The sequence below is a fragment of the Xenopus laevis genome, chromosome 5L, assembly GCF_017654675.1.
Source record: "Xenopus laevis strain J_2021 chromosome 5L, Xenopus_laevis_v10.1, whole genome shotgun sequence".
Lineage (NCBI taxonomy): Eukaryota > Metazoa > Chordata > Amphibia > Anura > Pipidae > Xenopus > Xenopus laevis.
Window position 1 is genome coordinate 158,224,379 of NC_054379.1, and position 23,608 is coordinate 158,247,986.

At 40.8% G+C, this 23,608-nt stretch overlaps 1 protein-coding gene across 1 annotated transcript in view; it reads right to left on the reverse strand.

Annotated features, from left to right (window-relative positions):
- Positions 1 to 2,841: 2,841 nt before the first annotated feature.
- tnfrsf21.L (tumor necrosis factor receptor superfamily member 21 L homeolog) overlaps positions 2,842 to 23,608 on the reverse strand; it is a 60,597-nt gene continuing 39,830 nt past the window's right edge. The window contains exons 5-6 of the mRNA XM_018264058.2: positions 8,480 to 8,696; positions 2,842 to 6,723 (exon numbers count right to left, since the gene is read on the reverse strand). Of these exons, the coding sequence (XP_018119547.1) occupies positions 6,494 to 6,723; positions 8,480 to 8,696 (447 nt within the window). The 3' untranslated portion in view covers positions 2,842 to 6,493. The remainder of the gene's footprint in view (positions 6,724 to 8,479; positions 8,697 to 23,608) is intronic.

Consider the following 23,608-nt stretch of genomic DNA (forward strand, 5'->3'; position numbering starts at 1 on the left):
TTTGGGATTCAGCCAAATCCCCAAATCCTTTGTGAAAGATTTGGTGGATTACCGACCCCTAATTATATGTAAATTAGGATCGGGAAAGGAAAAAGTAGTAAAAATGGTTACGTCCTTGTTTTGTGACGATTTCGCTTCCAGACCCTAATTTACATATGCAAATTAGGATTCAGATTTTTTTCAGCCAGGCACAAGGATTTGGCCGAATCCGAATCCTGCTGAAAAAGGCCAAATCCTGTCTGAATCCCGAATGCTGGATTCAGTGTATCCCTAAACTACCTATAGCAATATCTATATTAATTGTAGGTTTTAGTATAGCCTTGGATATTATGTTTGTCCAAGATTTCATCCAAGCCCCTCTTAAATGCATTAACAGAATCAGCCATCACATCATCAGCCGGCACACACAGGGGCCCCTCATGTCTAAAACCAGCTTTACTTCTTCTTTAAAGTTCTCTTTTACATTTGCAATATTGGAATAAAAGTGAAGGACCTCTGTTCTTTTTACTGTATCCGGACTCTAGAAGAATACTCCTATTGTAAAATAAGTAGATATGAGATTATACAGGGGATTTCTGCTATAGAAACAAGTTGTATGTTGAATATTGTTATTGTGTTGCACATCCCAAGCCTTGTTGCACTAATACTTGCCTGTGATAAGGGAACCAGAAATAATACAAGTTTGTAGGGGGGAGAAAATAAAAAATAGAGGAAAGAAAAAATAGTAGATGCAAAAACTGGAAAGAATGATGAGGAACGAGGAGAAGAGAAATAGATTAAAGGACACGGAAACTCCATGAAGATTTTTAACAAGAAGCTCTCGCCAGTTTTCTCAATTTCCCCGTTGCATTATAATAGACTTAGAAATGTCACCAAGGTGTATGATATCAATTTCTTATAATTCTTCAGTCTCTGAAGACTGGGCACAGAAAATCCAAAAAGTGCGCATTCTTAAACAAGAGTGGAGAGAATATTTCCCCCATGATGATCCCATCATATCAAGATTAGTGGGCGGAGTAGTGTTAGCGCAGAAGAACATTAGCGGGTCATCTTGCTGACCTTGTTGGGGACGATATGGCAGGACACATTAAAAAGCTGCAGGCGAGATATTTAATAAGATTGGCTAGAAAGTAAGATCTCTAGTGGGAAAAAACTTAGAAATTGCAAAAGTGGGTCATCTATTTAGAACAATTGTTGTATAAGTGGGTTTACTTGTCCTTTAAGGCCCTGGCTGCAGTAGTGTCATTGGGCCCCTTCTTTTCTATTTAAACACAATGGGGATCATTTATCAACTCTGGGGAAATTTGGCTTGGGAAGTAACCCATGGCAACCAATCAAACTGTTGCATTCATTGTTTTACCTGCAGCTGGCTGAAAAAAAGCCAGCCACTGATTGGTTGCTATGGGTTACTGCCCACAGGCAATTTTTCCCAGTGTTGATAAATGAGCCCAGAGGCAATTATATTGTTACTACTCCAGCAGTGCTGCCCTAAGAAGCCCAATCCATACAATATACACAGTTATTTTGCTGTTCTAACTGGACATCTTAAGCTGGCCGCACACGGACCTACGTCAGTGGTCATCTCACCCTCTCCAGACCGAGTTGGCAACTTATTGGCCTGTATATGGGGCCTTCAAGATGGTCTGCACCACTGATATCTGAAAGGTTGAAAAATCCTGTAGGGTGAACCCAGTGGGTTGATGAGGTCCTTGTAAGAATACCTGGTTGTCTAGTGGTGCAGGGACAACCGCCGTTTCCTCCTCCTTGCCCCCGATGTGCGAATGACACCCAATCGACGCTACTAGGTTTTGGAGCGAGCGTTGCATTTCACGTCATTGCGTTTGGCGTGAATTTCTAATATTTAATGGAATCTCGTCCAAATATTCTTTGCCCCATACAAGTCTATTTCCATAGTTCCTGGGTGCGATTTGTAGTTGTCTTGTTTGTTCCTGATCTTGCCTGTCCCTGGCCATTCCTAGTTTGCTGCCTGTCCTGACCGTTGCCCATTTATTGACCACTCTCTTGGATCCTGTTACTGTTCTGTGATATTGGTGTTATTGACCCGGCCTGTGACCTCGACTACACTCTTGTCTCCTGATTTGAAACGGCTCTGCCTGATTGGTATTGATTTGGCCTGTCCTTGACCACGTTCCTTGTTCCCTGTTCTCTAGTCCATGTTTGGTTCCCTTGTCTGCCCAGAACTTCCCTCTTGGTCCTCTCACTATAAGACCTGGCGGCTTCTGAATAGCAGAGGGCTCCTCCCAAAGCGAAAGGCAGCGGTTATAGGCAGAAGGGTGAGCCGAGGCTGAGATCTTGGGGTTTGTGACAACATTCGTAACTGTCCTCTCCTGATGGACCTGCATAGGCCAACAATTTGATCACCCTGATTTGGCCCAGCAGTGGGTGTCCTAAGCAGGCAAAGATCTACTCATCTGCCAACTTTACCGAAAAAGCAGATCTACAATTTATGGGCAACTTTAATATTGATGGAGGCCTACAGATTCTTCTGCAAAATGCGGAGGAACGAATATTATTGTAGTACATGATAGCTTGTCTCATGGAAAGGAACTTCGCACTCCAGTCTAAAACATTTCAAATATTGTTGTTTCATTATCGAGCCTTTGTGCTAGGCCAACAACAATATAATACAATAAATCTAAGTTGCTAATAGGCACATGGTATGTAGGTGGGAAGAACACTTGTAAGTCACCCACACCCGGCCAGATATTAGACTCTCCCAGGCCTACGGGACTCATGCACAGGCCTCTTCCATTCATCCATACAGTGGGACACAATCGCCCCTTTCAGTTCCCCGTAAAACATACACATGAGCCTCCTGTGTTCAGCATTGATATATAAATAGTGTATTTTTATTCTTTTCTTACAAAACAGGAAAAAAAAACGATTGACTTGCGGTGTGGAACAATGTCTGATTGTTTGCTCTTAAGATTAGATACATAACATTAACGTGTTTATCCTTGTGATGAGAACATACAGAAGCAAGTTCAGTAACAAACACCTACTATTTAGTCATAAATTAGTATATTTAAAGGCAACATCTTTCTGGCCAAACTTCTCATACAGAACATGAAACAAAGCACCAAAATATATAATTTCTCAAAAAAAAAACAAAAAACAGATTGTTTTAATAAGTGTAACAGTTGCATCTTTATCAGAAATAATATCTGTAACAGGCGGGTTATCGGGAGTGCTGGGATCAGCCTATTTACTGTAGAAAAGTAGCAGCTCTGAAATTAACTTATTTCCATTACAAAGAAATACCACTTTTTAGAAACATGGTGAATACTTTTTTTGCTTTTGGTACTGGGTCAGGACCTCCCAAAAAAAACCTACAACCCCAGCAATCACTACAAATCCCAGAATCTGACAGTGGATGGAGGGTTGTTGTTGTTCATAAACAAATGTTGGAGTTTAATGGCAGGTGTAAATACTGAAGAAAATCTAAACTTGCACCTTCATCAGGGGAATAGTCTCATCAAAGTGTCCAATGTGAGGCTGGGGACCCATGGCCTTCCCCTGCCCTAAACCTATCCTTAGTCAACGTATAGTAAATATTCCATTCAAGACAAAATCTCTTCAGTGAATGGATCCTGGTCAAGCCAAAAAGGTTACTGAATACTAAACATGTTGGGCAGGAACTAGAGAAGGTTATCCAACAATTTCTGCAGCAGGAACGAGGGCCGGAAACAGTAACCACATGGCCCTTGGGATGATATTTTGTAAGTCTCTCCTCCATTGAACCAGTATGGGGTGCAGAGGGCCCTTATGCAGTTGTACTATGATTGTAGCTACTAGTGGTGCATGGGTCAACCCTAACCTGTACTCTCCCAACCCAAACCCAAGCCTGACGTGCCACAACTACTAATATCCCCATGCCCAGCCTGCCCACCACTGACATGACCGTAGAGGGTAAGTCCAGCAAGTTTTTTGGAGAAGGTCCTGGGCCCCCTACCTGGCCAAACAGTAAAAAGTTGGTCCAGATGCACTTAACATATATCTAAACCAGTGGATCCTGGGGGTTTCAGGCTTGCCTGGGCATGACTAGTAGCTATCCCCTGAAAACGAGGACCAATCTCAGTTGATTAGCACAGACCCAGGGATATTGGTAACACCATAATGAAAGAGTTGAATAACATGGCAATTATTGGGTATTTGGTCACTCCACTGGCGCTTAACATTTCATGACAAAAATGGTCTTTGCTCAAAGTACAAATGTTATTTGTACCAGTAGTTACACCAAGGACGTCTACTTGATCTTGCAACTTCAACAGCACTCTTCAATGGCCAACAAATAACAAACGTTACAGGTCATTCGTCCATGATTGATGCAGTATTTTCTCAAGGCGGGGCCTTCTTCTTTCACGATAGCCCTGTCTTCACGCAGATGACAAGATACAGTCACAACCTCATCCATGGAAACCATGTGGCAAACTGCAGCAATGCTTGTTGGTGCCTGGTATCACTGATGGCTTCAGGGGTCATTTACTGACCAGTGTCTACTCTTTTTGTAACTATGTGGAACATGTGATAACAGTTGTAAAGCTTGCACCAGGTCTAGCAACCCACAACAACCAATCAGATTTTTTGGTTTCACATGGGTGAGTGGAACATGCTACTTGCTGATTGGTTGTGGCAGTATGAAACCTAGAAATGATGACAAGCTGGCAATGGAAGATTTGCAAGATCCTTATGAAAAAGCACATACAGCAACCTAAACCCCCTACAATCTCAGTGTGGCCATATCACTAGGTGCAGATGAGGATATCCCAGGGACAACAAAACAAACAATTTTGTGCCAACTGTAGGTTAATGTCCAACATATGGTTCCACCATAAACATCCTAACCACAAATGCTTGCCTGTGAAGTTATAGCCTTTTAGGACCATCATGTGCCTTTGCCATATCCACCATGGGTCATTTGTATTATTTTGGCTTCTTTACATGAAAAGATTTCCCTTTGTGAGTAGTTCAGCCCAATACTTTCACTGCACGTGGTTGGTTCTCAGCTGAAATACAGATGGAGCAAACTTTATCTAGACATTTGTCTCACCATGTCTCAGAATGTCACTCCATCTCAACAGCTCAACATCACATGTTTTGCTTTGAAATGAATGCCATGTTGCACCGTGTCATCTTAAAATAAAGATGGCTCCATCTGTAGGAAACATTGTTTGTTCCTGTCTGCAAGAGCTGAGCTCTGCCCACAATACTGTAGTAGGGATGTTTTTTTAAAAACCATTAGGCTGAGTGTACACAGGCGATTTTCTTGAAGCTGGGACAGTGTAGGGCGGGCTCCCCAGAGATACCAGTTAACTATGGGGGAAATTGTGAACTCCAGGGACAATAACTGCAAATATGTCAATGTGAGTGATGCATGGGACACTTGCTCTTCTGGGATAAGCCTTGCGCCTTCATGGATGACCAACTGCAGATCTGCTCCTGAACAACAAGAGCCTCCAACACAAAGGTTTATAGTAGCACTAGAACCTCATGGGGGGTTCACACATGCCTACAAGCTACACCACTCATGGCTAAATAAGATAACTAAAGATGGCCTCACACCACCATATTCTGGAATATCCAACTGATAAGCCTACAGATTCATGGTCTACTGCCTCCTGGTGGGTTCACACATGTAGAGATGTAAAGATGGCCTCACACCACCATATTCTGGAATATCCAACCGACCAGCCTACAGATTCATGGTCTACTGCCTCCTGGTGGGTTCACACATGTAGAGATGTAAAGATGGCCTCACACCACCATATTCTGGAATATCCAAATGATCAGCCTACAGATTCATGGTCTACTGCCTCCTGGGAGGGTTCACACATGTAGAGATGTAAAGATGGCCTCACACCACCATATTCATGAATATCCAAATGATCAGCCTACAGATTCATGGTCTACTGCCTCCTGGGGGGTTCACACATGTAGAGATGTAAAGATGGCCTCACACCACCATATTCTGGAATATCCAACGGATCAGCCTATAGATGCATGGTCTACTGCCTCCTGGGGGGATTCACACATAGATGGTGAGATGGTTGGCCAGTAAGGCTGAAACTGACCAAATTGCCTGAACATTTCACTTTACATATGGTCGTCCTATATCCCCATCCCAAACTCTTGTAATGTCAGCCCTGTAGTTATTATGGGACGCACAGCGCTTGCCTTTGAGTTATTGTTGGTGTAAGTGCGGGACAACGAGCTGCTTCTCCATTGCCCATGTGTCAGACAGTCTAGCCAATCCTTGTAACCTAGACTTGCATCAACCCCAGCATACTAATAAATAACTCCATCTTGAAGCTGGCTTGAAAGTGAAAATTGATTTCTCTTTCCGAAACTGTTTCCCAAAAAGGGAAAAAAGAAAAAAAAAAACCAAGAGAAATAAAGACTGGCCTAGAACGGTCGTGAGACCTGATTGCACTGCCATTGGAAGGCAATAAGTTCTGTTCAGTCTACTCCAACGTTACAGCAGATCAGGGAGGTGGCTATACACAGAGTCTAATAGTTTTTGGCTAGCTTCTTGGCTCTTGACTCCGGCGATCTCAAACAGACGGTCCAGCCTGTCCTCTGCCTGCGGAATCTTCTCTAGAAGGTGAAATTCTTCAGGGCTTAGGATGTGAAGCATGTCGTCGAAGATTGGCTGCAAGTCACACGGGTCCAGTCGAACCTGGCGCAGAACTGTGTCTTTCTTTTCTGCGTGGAGAGAAATGATCGTGGTTATTTGGCCAGGGAGCCCGGGGGCTACTGTGTGACTTCTACAGGACTAGGACATTGGGAGAAGAAATGCTAAAAGCCCAAAATGCTGACACAGAACCTTTATTTCACTTTGCTGAGACCCGTGAGTGCTCCATTACCTACATTTAGGATATAGCTGCTCTATATGTCAGGAGGACTTACCAAAAATATTGACTACGCTAAAAAAACTAATTCCACCAAAAACCAAAAAAAAAAAAAAAAGCTTATGTGAAAGAGTTTACTAAAATTTACCTTAAATGGCTCCCATTGACTTCATCAGGAAAAGACTGAAGGTACAGGTATGGGACCTGTTTTCCAGAATGTATTATGGATAACGGGTCTTTCCTTAATTTGGATTTTCATGCCTTAAGTCTACTAGAAAATCGTGTAAACATGAAATAAACCCAATAGGCTGGTTTTGCTTCCAATAGGGATTAATTATATCTTAGTTGGGATCAAGTACCAGCTACTGTTTTATTATTACACAGAAAAAGGAAATCATTTTTAGAAATTTGGATTATTTGGATAAAATGGAGTCTATGGAGCTTTCTGGATAACAGGTTTCTGGATAACAGATGCTATACCTGGAGTTTCTGACAAATACCATTCAAGTCAATAATATCTGCTGGAGAAGTTTTCAGTCAAGTGGGGCTTTATAGGGGTGTTTCCCCTTTAAGATAACTTTAAGTACGTTATAGGACTGCCAATTCTACGCAACTTGGTCTTCTTTACTTATTTTTTAGGATTTTTAAATTATTTACCTTCTTTTTCTGACTCTTTCCAACTTTTAAATGGGGGTCACCAGCAGCTCTGAGGCAACAATTTTATTATTATTATTGTTTGTATTACTTGTTTTACTATTCATGCCTCACCTATTCATATACAGTACCAGTCTCTCAGCAAACCACTGGTTGCTAAGGAAATTTAAACCCTAGCAACCATAAATTCCAAATTGGAGAGTTGCTGAGTAAAAAGTGAAATAATTAAAAAAAAACACAAATCATAAAACATGAAGACCAATTGCAATTTGTCTTAGAATGTTACTCTCTACATCATTCTAAAGGTTAACTCAAATTAGTATTATTTATTAATACTATTCATGCCCAAATACAGTACCAGGCTCCCATTCAAACCACTGGTTGCTGAGTGGTTGCTAAGGTAATTTGAACCATAGCAACCAGAAATTCCGAAGTGGAAAGTTGCAGAGTATAATTAAAAAAAACACAACATAAAATCATATCATAAAAAATGAAGACCGATTGCAATTTGTGTTAGATTGTTACTCTCTACAGCATTCTAAAGGTTAACTCAAATTATTATTATTTATACAATTATTATTGTTTAGCGGTTGAGCTATGAGGATTTAGGTTCTCTGTGGCTGCTGGGGTCACTGACCCTATTAACCAGAGTGGCAGTAATAGATGATAAGTTAAACAAGAGAATCAATAAGATTGGCTGTTTGCTAATCACATGACAGGAAATCAAGACGCTAACCTCGAGCTCTGCTCATTGAGAATATTATGCTGGGAATAACAGTGTTTTTGATGCTGCACTAACAGTACTGCCCCTTGTATTGATGAAATAATAGTTGAATGGATGTTGGGGCCCTAATGAAGTGTTGGAACTCAGAGGGGGCTTGCAATAAAAACAATATGAAACCCCCTGGTTTAAAGAATTAGATTGCAAGCACATCAGAACAGTGAGTATCAGTTACCTTTGGTTATAAATGAGCCAGTTCTACTGAGTGCAGAGGAGCCGCTGGAAGTGGAGTCACATCGGAGAAGAGGCTCAGACTCATCTGCAAAAAATCCTTTGCTCTTGTCGAGGGGCGACGGTTCCACGGTTATGGGGTTGGAGTCGGGGGGCTTTGCGCTACCGTTTGGCACTGGTTGGTTGACATCCACTGGCAGGGTCAGTTTGTCTGTGTCCATCTGTCAGTTCATGGGAATAGAGAGAGAAAAGCGTTACTAAGGTCTATATAATGGAAAGTCTCGGTGTAGAGAAAATGAATCTGGTGCACATAGGGCACCTTTAATTTCAAAGGGAAACGGGGTGTGGCTGTGTGTGTGACAAATGCTTCAATCTATTACGTCTGTAAGTGTGTAGTGTTGATGGACATGAATAGAATACTATATAATACCACTATTAAAGGAGAAGGAAAGGTTAAAACTAAGTAAGCTTTATCAGAAAGGTCTATATAAATACACCAGTAAACCCTCAAAGTAATGCTGCTCTGAGTCCTCTGTCAAAAGAAACACCACATTTCTTTCCTTCTATTGTGTACTCATGGGCTTCTGTATCAGACTTCCTGTTTTCAGCTTAAACCTCCAGGGCTAGGGCTTGAGCATGCTCAGTTTGCTCCTCTCTCCCTCCTCCCCTCCCTGCTGTAATTTGAGCCCAGAGCTATAAGTGAGCAGGGAGAGACTCAGGCAGGAAGTGATGTCACACCAAGCTAATATGGCAGCTGCTATCCTAAACAAACAGAGCTTCTAGAGCTGTTTACTCAGTTATGGTAAAGCATTCTGCAGAATAAATATAATGTTATAGCTTGCACTAGTGTGGCTAATCTATTGACAATGAACTAATTTGGTAGCTTTCCTTCTCCTTTAAAGGTGAACTTAAACTTAGACTTTCAGTATGGTGTAGGCATTCGTGTTCTACTATCTATATTCAATTATTAGCCGTTCTACACTGCTTCTCATTAACTTGATGCTAACAAGGATGTCATGATTCCAGAATAGTGAGTACGGACTGTGGGCAAAATGAAGCCTGTACGTTATTTGCATCATGAGATGCAAGGAAGCCCAGGTGGCACTGCAGTAGCAGTAGCGCAGGTTGGTTTGTGAGCCTGGTGGTTAGTAACATAGAGGGGAGGGAGAGAGGACAGATTTAACTGTCAGTAGGATACTCACTGCAGCATTATATATAAATATGCCCAGGCACGGGTCACAGGCCATCCAATAGCTCATGAATATTAATCACTTCCCTTAATGACCAACAGCAATTAACCCTCTCCCCTTACTGGTGGTTCAGAGCAATAATTCACATGCACTGATACCTGTATTGAAAACATGAAATAACCTTGTTATTTGCCCATGGAAAAGTCTACACTCCCATTGAATTCCTCATTAAGAGCGATGGACTGTGGTTTCTCTTCTCATACCCCCGTGGATTAAGTTGCACTGGGAGGGAGAGTGTCCATAAATCATCACCTTGTGACACCCGTAGAATATAGAATGGGAAATTATTTATAAGTAAATGCGGTTTTTCTACTAATGTTCCTAACGGCACTCGCCCCTCTGAGCAGCAATGGGTTAATATTGTGCCCTCCCAGGAGCTAAACATGATGCATTTATATTTTATTGCAGAGAGCGCTGGGTCCCTGTCTCCATGTCCTGATTGTGATGCATCTGCTGCGCCGTGCCAGTGATTAGAGAGCGAGGGGAGCAATGCCTGGAAGAAGACGAGGAAGAGGAGCGCATGTAGAGACGGCGCATGTATTTATAGTTTCTCTGTGGTGTGACAGTTGCAGAGACGGCACATCAGTCGTGAGATGGATAACTCGAGTGCATCTGGAGATGAGGTCTGAATGTTAATATAGAGGTGCAGCTGACGGGGAGGGGGGATTAACTATTAATATACAATATCGCTCCGACTATCCTCCTGCTTGTTTTGTGCCTCAATACCTGTGCCACCCAAGATATCAGAGAGTGTCAGCTCCCAAGCCCACCCTTCCTTTCACATTCATCCCTTGACCAACGGCCAATAATCTCTTCCATAGTTTCCATTTCCTGCTCAGGAGAAGTCCCCTGTCACCTTCCTCCAATCCACCCCCACCCTAAATATTCCTGCAGTCTCACAGGGACACCTTATTGTCATTTGTAGCCCAAGCGAATAAACTGCCCTACATCTCATTTACATTTATTCTTATATAATCTACAGTCTGGTCATTTCCCTATGGGACCAGACTGTAAATTATATCCTTATAAACGGCGCGTTCTGACGTCAGAACGAGCCGTTTATAACAGGGGCCCCGGCCGCGGAATGTGATGCTGCGCATTGGAATTTGACGCCGGCGACCAAAATTTCAACGCCGACCCCCCCCACAAAATGTAGATTATAATGCATAATGTACCCCCTACTAGAAATTTATAAAGATATCAGAAGTCACCTCGGAGTTATGTGACCTCGGAGTCAGTGACTTATATCTTTATAAATTACAGTAGGGGGTACATTATCCACTATATAATACACAAGAGCCATGAATATCTTGTAAATTACATCCTTATAAACGGTGAGATCTGATGTCATCAGTTATAAACAGTGAGTTCTGATGTCATTTCTGACACACGACTCGCTGAAACGTGTGTATTATAATAAATAAAGTACCCCCTCTTGTAAAATATAAGGATATTAGAAGTTACCTCGGAGTTCCATGACCTGTATAAAAACACTCGGCCTTCGGCCTCGTGTTTTTATATGGCCATGAAACTCCTCGGTAACTTATAATATCCTTATATTTTACAAGAGGGGGTACTTTATTTACTAAATAATACACAAGAGCCATGAATAGCCTGTAAATGATATCCTTATAAACTGTGCTTAGTGATGTCATTGGTTATAATCGGAGCTTAGTGATGTCATCGGTTATAATTGAAGCTTAGTGATGTAATTTCTGTCACATGACTGATTGAAACTTGTCCAGCAATTAGTGAGGTAGTGGGAGCACTTACCGGATCTCAGCCAGGCTTCTCCGTGCTGCATGTCAGATCGCTGTCCCAAACGGCTCATTGAAACTTGTGTATTATAATAAATAAAGTACCCCCTGTGGCATAATATAAGGATATTCGAAGTTACCTCGGAGTTCCATGACCTGTATAGAACACTCGGCCTTTGGCCTCATGCTTTTATATGGTCATGGATAAAATCCTTATATTTTACAAGAGGGGGTACTTTATTCACAATATAATACACAAAAGCCATGAATATCTTGTAAATTATATCCTTATAAACGGTGAGTTCTGATGTCATTTGTGTCACATGACTCACTGAAATTTGTGTATTATAATAAATAAAGTACCCCCAGTTGTAAAATATGAGGATATTAGAAGTTACCTCGGAGTTCCATGACCTGTATAAAAACACTCGGCCTTCGGCCTCATACTTTTATATGGTCATGAAACTCCTCAGTAACTTATAATATCCTTATATTTTACAAGAGGGGGTACTTTATTCACTATATATTGCTTTTTTCTAAAGCCAACACCACGCTGGACTGTAACTGCACCAGAGTAGCCTGTACTTCCCTGCACAGAATAACCCCATCTTTCTATTCAGGCCTCTCCTATTCATATTCCAGTCTCTTATTCAAATCAATGTATGGTTGCTAGGGGAATTTGGACCCTAGCAACTAAAATGCTGAAATTGCAAACTGAAGAGCTGCTGAATAAAAAGCTAAATAACTCAAAAGCCACAAACAATAAAAAATGAAAACCAAATGCAAATTGTCTCAGAATATCCCTCTCTGCATCATACATAGTTGATTTAAAGGTGTACAACCTCTTTAAAGCATGGAGATCCAAATTACAGAGAGACCACTTATCGGAAAAACCTGGATAACAGGTCCCAATTCCTTGATGCCTTTTTGGATCAGGTAGAGGGGAGCAGGACTGCCTTAGAGAGTGTGGATGGAGCAGTGGATGGATTAGTTTTGTTGCCCTTTAATATAACAAAACTATAAATCCATCATAAAGAAGAACATTACTTGTGTATGATAAGATCAGTCTCATACATTAATATTATTCTCCCCAGGAACAAGAACCTCACTGATTGTTACAGGGATCAGCGGATCAGAACTGCATACGAGATGACTTCTCTCTGGCTCCAAGAAAAAACTACGGCAGCTTATTAGATTGATCCTCAGATACAAATTGCTTGAGAATTGATGAGAATGAAGCCCGGCTGCCATTACACTGGCGGTTATTATGGGATGCCGCATGTCTGGGGTTATGGCAGATCCTGCTGAATTGGGAACGTCCCCGGCAGAAGTGAAATAACATCAGATTTACCCTCAGGTTCTACTTCCAAAAGGGACTGAAATTCAGTTTCACAAGAAGAAGAGAAGGTGCATCTGTGTCTTATTATACACACACCCCAATAACCAATCAATATCCCCCCAATATTTCCTTTATTCCCTGTCATTGGCTCACTGACTGTTTGGATTATTAGGGATTATAAAGGATTATTATACCCTTCTACGTTACTGCAGGTAAATTATAGGATCTCTTATCAGAAACCCGTTATCCAGAATTACAAAAAGGCCGTCTCCCACAGACTCCATTATAATCTAATTATTCAAATTTTTAAAAATGATTTCCTTTTTTTATGTAATACTTGATATATGTTATCTGGAAAACCCCTGGTCCCGAGCATTCTGGATAACAGGTCCCATACCTGTACTTAATACTAGGCATGCACCGAATCCACTACTTTGGATTCGGCCGAACCCCCGAATCCTTCGCGAAAGATTCGGGCGAATACCGAACCAAATCCAAATCTGCATATACAAATTAGGGGTGGGAATGGGAAAACATTTTTTACTTTCTTGTTTTGGGACAAAAAGTCACGGGATTTGCCTCCCCACCCCTAATTTACATATGCAAATTAGGATTCAGATTCAGTTCAGGCGTGCAGAAGCTTTCCAAATCCTGCTGAAAAAGGCCGAATCCTGAACCGAATCCTGGATTTGCTGCATCCCTACTTAATACCACCTATGCTGATATACAGTAGTTCCTATTATTTACCTATAGAGGCAAAAACATATACAGGTATAGGAAGTGTTATTCAGAAAGCTCGGGATCCGGATAAAGGATCTTTCCATAATTTGGATCCCCATATCTTAAATCTGCTAAAAAATCATGTAAACATGAAATAAACCCAATAGGCTGGTTTTGCTTCCAATAAGGATTAATTATATTTTAGTTTGGATCAAGTACAGGTATGGGACCTGTTATCCAGAATGCTCGGGACCTGGGGTTTTCCGGATAAAAGATCTTTCTGTAATTTGGATCTCCATATCGTAAATCGGCTAAAAAACATTTAAACATTAAATAGACCCAATAAGCTGGTTTTGTTTCCAATAAGGATTAATTATATCTTAGTTGGGATCAAGTACAAGCGACTGTTTTATTATTACACAGAAAAAGGAAATTATTTTAAAAAAATGTGAATTATTTGATTATAACGGAGTCTATGGGAGACAGCCTTTCCTTAATTCAGAGCTTTATGGATAACAGGTTTCCTGATAATGGTTCCCAAACCTGTACTATAAAGATGCTACTAATAATAATAAAAATAAATACACCTAAAAATTATAAAATGACAAATAGAAAAATACACTGAAATATTCACCTGCAAAAAAACAAATATATATATATATATAGGTATAAGATCCCTTATCCGGAACCCCCATATCCAGAAAGATCCGAATTACGGAATGGCTGTCTCCCATAGACTCCATTTTATCCAAATAATCCACATTTTTAAAAAATGATTTCATTTTTCTCTGTATATATATATATATATATATATATATATATATATATATATATATATATATATAATTAATCCTTATTGGTGGCAAATGAATTTCTAGTAGACTTAAGGCATGAAGACCTAAATTACGGAAAGATCCATCATCCGGAAAAGCCCAGGTCCCGAGCATTCTGGATAACAGGTCCCATACCTGTATGTATATATATATATATATATATATATATATATATATATATATATATATATATATATATATATATATATATATATATATATATATATATATATATATATATATATATATATATATATAAATATAAATAAGAAGTTTTGTCACAGAAGTGCCATTATATGTGATGGAACACTATGTACTTATAATACAAGGCCCCCATACAAATGACTCTGAGTCAATGAGTCTGACTGAGCCAAAGTGATATTTAATCTGCTCATCTATAATCCCATGATCAATAGCAGCAGTGAGACATGTGGAGCAGCTACAGGAAAGTGCCCCCCTCTGACAGATTCCAATAGGGACATAAATACCCCAATTTCATAGAATATTAGGTCACATAGTTGTACTTTACTGGACATTACTAATATTCTCTGTTTATTCGCTTCTACCCCAAACTGAAGGGCCTCTTTCCCTTTCCACCCAAAGCTCAATTGTGCAACTGTGTCTGATTTAGACGAGCAGTTTGCAAAAAGAAACTAAATCTAAAAAAAAGAATTAGAATTACGGTAGGAGAGAAATGCTGCACAGTTTTGGCTTCTGTACCAGCCCAAGGCAACCACATCCCTTTAGCAGTAAAGATCTGTGTCTCCAAAGATGCCCCAGTAGCTCCCCATCTTCTTTTCTGCTGATTCACTGCACATGCTCTGTGCTGCTGTCACTTACTGAGCTTAGGGACCCACTCACAATATACAGTACACATAGAATAGAAATGTCACAATATAAGGCTGATTAGTAATTAATACAGATAATTACTACATGGCAGCACAGAAACCAGTGCAATTAGCATCAGAATTTAATAATCAGCAAACCTGTAGCATCAGCTTATATAACTGCAGTCTGATAGCTATTTCTGCTAACATTGTGATGGTTTATCACATCCCCTAAGCTTCCCAACAACAGCCCAGAGCACACTGAGCATGTGCAGTGCCACTGACACTCAAAAGAGGCCTAACAACATGGGGAGCGGCTGTGGGACAACTTTGAAGTCCTGGATCATTACTGCTGAACCTCTGGGCTGGTACAGTAAGCTCAGTACAGGTTTAGAATCTGTTATCTGGAATCCAGAAAGATCCAAATTATGTAAAGGCCATAAAGCCTTTATTTACTTATTATTTGTTTAAATAATTTTCTAGTAGAATTAAGGTATGAAAATCCAAACTACAGAAAATCCATTATCTGTAAAGTTTACTCAACAAATCCAGTTGCTATAGACTTACCCCTACTAGAGACAGTATACAGAACTGAGTTTAGGGTAGGGGGGTGAGGGTATTTATATCACAGCATCACAGGGGGCCCCTGGGGGGGATAGATAAAAGCAGAAACATATTCTATTGTATAATAATCATGAAATAGCTTCACTAAATCTATTATTGGCAGCCCTTGTACAGCTACTCCTTGCATTTATCCAACAATGGATAGAGGTGGGAGCTGGAGCTGGTCACTGCTCCTGTATAAACGATAACAAACAAGGGAAAGTTGTGCTCACCACTATTTTTTAAAACCATTAGGCGGGGGTGCAATGAGGGTGTGACCACAAAATACATATAGCCAACTACAAGAGTCCTCTGCACTCAACCCATTATCAATATATTTAAGACAGAGACATTTTGTGCATACTGCTACTGAAAAATGCCTTACCCTTTAAACAACTCCTGTATAACTATAGTTATATAGTTATAGTTATACAGGAGCAGTGACCAGCTCCATGTTGTAGCTCCCACCCTTCCCAGCTATAGTCAGGTGATCCCACTGGTGTCTAATAAAAGGGCAGCCAAGTTTGGGAGTTTTACTTTGAAAGCAGCAAGTAAGTTGCAGGTAAAACGTATTCGTCCCTTTTATAAAATGTATAATTAAACCATAGAATTCTTAATGAATCAGATGAAAATTAAGTGTAGGACTGGCCAGATATGGGATGACTTTGACGTAGTTGGCCAGCTTAAATATATTGCAATATATGGACAAACAATCCCTGTGTTGTTTAAAGGGTAAGGCATTTTTCAGTAGCAGTATGCACAAAATGTCTCTGTCTTAAATATATTGATAATGGGTTGAGTGCAGAGGACTCTTGTATTCGTCTACAAAACTATCCAGCCCAATTAATTCCATCCAGGATGTGGCACTTGCAACAGGATCTTGACAAACTGGCAATCTGGGCAGCTAAGTGGCAAATGAGATTCAATGTTGATAAATGTAAAGTCATGCACCTGGGATGTAAAAATATCCACTTATACCCTTAATGGGACTGCACTAGGCAAATCCTTTATGGAAAAGGACCTTGGACTCCTTGTAGATGATAAACTTGGCTGTAGCAAGCAATGGCAGTCAGCAGCATCAAGGGCAAATAAGGTCTTGAGCTGTATTAAAAGGGGCAGAGAGTCACGGGAGGAGGGGGTCATTCTTCCACTGTATAGAGCACTTGTAAGGCCACATCTAGAATATGCCGTACAGTTTTGGTCTCCATCACTCAAACAGGACATTATTGTATTAGAGAGGGTACAGAGAAGGGCAACTAAGCCGGTAAAAGGTATTGAAAATCTTAGCTATGAGGAAAGACTGGCCAAAATTGGGGATGTTCACGCTGGAGAAGAGGCGCTTAAGGGGTGATATGATAACTATGTATAAATATATAAGGGGATCATATAATAATCTCTCTAATGATTTATTTACCAGTAGGTCTTTCCAGCTGACACAAGGTCACCCATTCCGATTAGAAGAAAAGAGGTTCCGCCTAAATATTGGGAAGGGGTTTGTTACAGTGAGAGCTGTGAAGATGTGGAATTGTCTCCCTGAATCAGTGGTACAGGCTGATACATTAGATAGGTATAAGAAGGGGTTGGATGGTGTTTAGCAAGTGAGGGAATACAGGGATATGGGAGATAGCTCATAGTACAAGTTGATCCAGGGTAGGGATGCACCGAATCCAGAATTCGGTTCAGAATTCGGCCAGGATTCGACAAAACCCTTCTATCCGGCCGAACCAAATCCGAATCCTAATTTGCATATGCAAATTAGGGGCGGAGACGGAAGTCGCGTTACTTTTTGTCACAAAACAAGGAAGTAAAAAATGTTTTCCCCCTTCTCATCCCTAATTTGCATATGCAAATTAGGATTCGGTTCGGTATTCGGCCGAATCCTTCGTGAAGGATTCGGGGGTTCGGTCGAATCCAAGATAGTGGATTCGGTGCATCCCTAATCCAGGGACTAGTCTGATTTCCATTTTGGAGTCAGGAAGGAATTTTTTCCCCTCTGAGGCAAATTCAGATGGGGTTTTTTGCCTTCCTCTGGATCAACTGGCAGTTAGACAGATTAAAAAAATAAATACTAAAAGGTTGAACTTGATGGACGTCTGTCTTTTTTTAACCTTACTTACTATGTTACTATTTTATTATGTGTATATCGGCAGAAGACTTGGATATCGGTCGGCTCGTTGATTGAGCTGGATGGAAAATTTTGATTGGGCGCCTTTGACGGGACACAAATATCGGCCATTGTTAGTGCTGAATCGTCAGATACAGGTAGAATTCTATTGTTTCTGTCTGTATATAGTATATCTGACCATTCAGCTCTACACGTGTGTATTGAAACGGACAATCTTCCCAAGAAAGAGTGTAATTGGTACGTCTATTTATGGCCACCTTTATGCTACACTCAGACCGCTGAATTCCTTGTAGAGTTTGCTTTAAATCCGGGAGTCTGATAACTTCTAATTACTCAACATTATCCGCCTCTGTGATCTCTCCATTCTGCTCACCTGAGAAGTTTGGGTGAATTGAGCTCTTATCATGTAATGAGGGAGGCTTTGCCCCATGGGGTGACTCTCAGGTCGGTTAATAATCAATAGAACAACTGCTTCAGCTCGCATCTCCTTTAATTGCTGTGATTGGAGGTGAGAAGCACGATACACAAGGATATGGGCATTTAAAGGCAATGGAACATAAAATCAGTGAACCAAATCACCAACCCACACAAAGGAATAATCTTTATTTAGCAGCAGGACATGTGTAGCCTAACGCGTTTTGTGCCAAATGGGCAATTACTCATAGGTTCTTATAACTGGCCATACTAAAAGTTGTCTTAAAGGTGAACCCCCAGCTTTAATGGAAGTGTTCTATCAGGATGTTGTACAGAAATGTCTATGAATCCTATAAGTCACTCATTGGGCATAAAAATGATGTATTTGGCCCATGGGCAGACCAGGGGCGATCCTGGCCCCTCCGCCGCCTGAGGCAGCAGCATTTGCTGCTGCCCCCCCTCCCACGGAAATTTGCTCTTAAAGTACCAGGTGAAGCATTTTTGCTGCCCCTGGTACCTAGTGGGGCGCTGTCGCCTGAGGCGACAGCCTCAACTCGCCTCATTGGCGAAGCGCCCCTGGGGCAGACACCCCAAGAAATGAATCTGACGGTGGAAGAGAGTGGGAACTTACAATGTCAGGGCTGGGAGTCTAAAAAGCAATTCTATCTATAGGATGTAGAACTCTAACCCCCATATGTAATAAAAGGCACTAAGTTTGCCCAGGAGCAGTAACCATAGCAACCACTAAGATGCTTTCTTTTAAAGCTACCTGCTGATTGGTTGCTGTGGGTTACTGCTCCTGGGCAAACTTAGTGCCTTTTATTACATAACCCCCTAAAAGCTTTATACTAAGACACTACTTTGCATCTAGATTACAAAACCAGGGTTCGGTTCCCCTTTAAGATTTATCTTGCCGTTTCTGAGCCAAGCCCATGCAGCGACTGTAATCCTACACATTTGTAAAACTACAGATTATTATAATCAAATCATCTTCAAAACAAGAAGACGTCTAATGTGTTTGATTAGCTGGGCCCACTGATTGTAAATTGCTGTGAAAATGAAGTGCAATTAATTAGGAATTAGTGCAATTCTAATCTGTAGATACTGATGAGCGCTGGGTAGGTTCCTTTATGTGTGGGACTGGATGGAAAGCTCCAGGGCAAGTGAGGCAGTCTCTTTGGGCCACTTGTTTCCATTATATCAAGCTGGCACAACCGGGCATCACCTTGTATGTCACAGGCCGCACATGTGAATTTGGGTCAGATGGGATGGTGTGAATGTCTCTCCCCCGTCTTCTCTGCTCATTGGTGGTGACACTCCATTCCACGCAGGAGACAGGACAGGAGAGCAGAAGAGGAAAGGAGAGACCAGTGTTGGAGCAAAGCATAACAGTCTATGGACAAATCATTCAATGACAGCAGAGCCAATGTAGCCGCCTTTTCTTGCACTGCTGCTCTTAATCCATTTTCTGCTCTGATCTTAGTGGCATGTCTGCGGTTCATGCAATATTCTGAATCCATTTCCTACAGTGATCTCTCAGGCATATCTGGGGTTAATGCAATGCTCTGAATCCATTTTCTGCAGCGATATCACCGGCATGTCTGGGGTTAATGCAATGCTCAGAATCTATTTTCTGCAGCGATATCAACGGCATGTCTGGGGTTAATACAATGCTCAGAATCTATTTTCTGCAGCGATATCACCGGCATGTCTGGGGTTAATGCAATGATCTGAATTATTTTTCTTAAGCGATATCACTGGCATGTCTTGGGTTATTGCAATGCTCTGAATCCATTTTCTGCATCGATATCGCCAGCAGGTCTGGGGTTAATGCAATGCTCTGAATCCATTTTCTGCAGCAATATCACTGGCATGTGTGGGGTTAATGCAATGCTCTGAATTATTTTTCGTCAATGATATCACCAGCAGGTCTGGGATTAATGCAATGCTCTGAACGCTCTGAATCTATAGTCGGCAGTGATATCACTGGTTTGCCTGGGTCATGCAGTGCTCATTCTAAGTGCCAAAGAAGGCGTAAATGTCTGGTGCCAACGAGGCACATTTTCATGGCCCCAAAAGTTTCACATTCAACTCAATTCCCATATTTTATGGAGATGGCCCTGATCTATAAAGGAAGATAATATTCCAGCAAAAGAAAACAAAGTTGCAATAACCAAATATTTACAGAACAGGAGGATAACATAATATTCCAGTAAAAACACCATTTGTGAGTTCAGCTAGAGGCATTTACTAGAATAACAAACATTGGAACCCATTTGGAACATCTGATGATGATGATGATGAAGGCTTGAGCGCTAGTCACATGGGATTCATAATGGCCCGGAGTGTTTCTACTCTGAGCAACAAGAATTCCAACAGGCTCAAAGGCCTCCCAGCCGCCAGCTCTCTCATAAACACATCACACATACGCCCAATCCTTCTCCTTTATTAGACCCCGGAACTGATTCCCTTTCCCACGATAAGAAACACATTCCCAGAGTCGTTATCGGTAACATTTGTTCTGCAATAATATTATTGTTTATTGGGGACACCGCTGAGAAGCCATCGCGTCTCGACTTGATCCGGCCCAACCAGTGGCCTCAACAGACAACACTGCGTTTAATTGCGTTTAATTGCTTAGAATCGGCCATTCTAGAATATGATAAAAGTGAACTTAAAGGGATGGTTCACCTTCAAACAACTAGTTATTTTCCGATAACCAGAAATAACGACCTTTTCCAATGTGTTTTTCTTATATTGAAGTGTAAAGTGTCTTTTTTCACCTTCTAAAGCAGCTCTGGGGGGGGTCGCCGACCCTGTAAACTGTTCTAAATTGATACATTTAGGGCAAGGCCAGACGTGGCGTTTTTACGTTGCGTTTTTAAAAAAGAACAGCCAGGCGTAAATATGCATAAACTAAACTACCACTGAAACTAATGGAAAACGCACTATGGCAATTCACACATGGCGCTTGCAAGATGAAATTCGCCACAGGGCGGCAGTATTGGCGTTTTTTAGCAGAAACGCCAATACGTCAAGAAACTACCAAATCAATAGACTCTGTGGGATCTGCATGTTTGAAACCACACTGTACGTAAATACGCAGCGTATTTTAAATATGGCGTCCAAATTTAGTGAGAACAATGAAGAAGTGCATGTTGGGAAAATAATCGTACCTGCTGAAAAACGCATGAAAAACGCATGTTGACGGTCGTGTGTGGTTTCAGTAGCGTATTTACACCTGGCTGTTCTTTTTTAAAAACGCAACGTAAAAACGCCACGTCTGGCCTTACCCTTAGTTGATCCATTTCTTATCTTTGTCCCTGCTGAGCAGAATCTCAGGGTTTCATTACAGGCGGCTGTTAGACTTGATACAATAGTTGCTGCTGAGAAATGGATCAACTAAGGGACATATTTATCAAGGGTTGAATTTTGAATTGAAAAAAATGTCGAAATTCAAATTCAAAAAGACCAACCGAAATTAAGTAAAAGTTTTTTTTGGTCAAATAGGTCAGTTTTCTATTGAATAGGTCCGTAATCGAATCGTACCAATCGAAGAAATAACTCATTCGATCGAATTCCCAAAAAAAAAAAAACTTTGATGTTTCAAAGTCCACCAATTGACTCCATATAGGTTCTAGGAGGTCCCCCATAGGCTAAAACAGCAATTCGGCAGGTTTTAGATGGCGAATGGTCGACGTTGAATTTTTAAAGAGACAGTACATGATAAATTTTGATATTCAAATTTTCTAATTTCTTTCAAATTCGAATTGAATTTGGACTTTTCTTAGGGTGGAAGTACACAAAAAATAGCTCGAAATTCTGATATATCGGCCCCTAAATGTTGCAAAATCTTAGCAGTTTAGACTTTGCACCTGAATTACTGAGCTGCCAGACTGAAACTGGGACATTCGACTTTAAAGTCTTTATTTCTGGGGAACAATCTGAAAACAACTGAAATGAAAGAAGTGTTTGGAAGGTGAACAACCCCTTTAAATTCTGATACAGGAATGGGATCTGTTATCCAGAATGCTCAGGACCTGGGGTTTTCCCGCATAACGGATCTTTCCATAATTTGGGTCTTCATGCCTTAAGTCTACTAGAAATTCATTTATACATTAAATAAACCCAATAGGCTGGTTTTGCTTCCGATAAGGATTAATTATATCTTAGTTGGGATCAAGTATAAAATACAGTTTTATTATTACAGAGAAAAAGGAAATAATTTTTAAAAATTTGGATTATTCAGATAAAATGGAGTCTATGGGAGATAGCCATTACGTAATTCGGAGCTTTCTGGATATCGGGTTTCCGGATAAGGGATCCTATACCTGTATAGAGAATGACATTGGTTTTCATTTTCTATTATTTGTGATTTTTGATTAATTTAGCTTTTTATTAAACAGCTCTTCGGTTTGCAGAATTCTGTCCAAATTCCCCTAGCAACCACGCATTGATTTGAATAAGAGACTGGAATATAAATAGGAGAGGCCTGAATAGAAAGGTGAGTAATAAAAAGTAGCAATAACAATACATTTGAAGCCTTACAGAGAGTTTGTTTTTTAGATGGGGTCAGCGACTCCGATATGAATGTGTAGCCTTACATGCCCATTGCACATGAGAAAGAGTGTCGGGTGCAGATCCCTTGCTGGAGGGGCTTTCCCAGGCTCAGAAAATCATTCCCGGCATGATCCAAACAATTCATCTGTTTTTACAAGTGACAAGTTTCGCCATTGTCAGAAACGCAGAAATTTCCCGCGGGTGAAAAGTTTTGTGAAAATGCGGCAAAAATTTGCCATCCGTTTAGTTTGATGCGTCAAAAAAAAATCACATAAAAAAGGAGCACGTCAAAACAAAATTGATGCGTGTGTAATAAAAACAACACATGAAAAAAAAACTTTTCGCGGTTTTGCGGAGAAGCGAAACATCACAAATTCGCTCATCGCTAATTTTTACATCCCTCTGGTGTTGTTTTTGATCCATGGATCATCACTAAGCGCTTACACCTACGCCACAAGCTGCCGGCACCAACTGTATCACAATTATATCTGTTAATTACATTGTGGTGAGATTTGTAACAGCACATTACTCATTGCACAATGTATTCCTTACAGTCCTGGAATTCCCCAGTCTTTCCCATGTGCCATTACTGTACTGCAGTTTCACACTTCCCAACCACCAATACTGATGTAAAGCACATGCGGCACACACACTAAACCCTAAAAATAAAGGAGAACTAAAACTGCCATATTTTATATAGTGAAC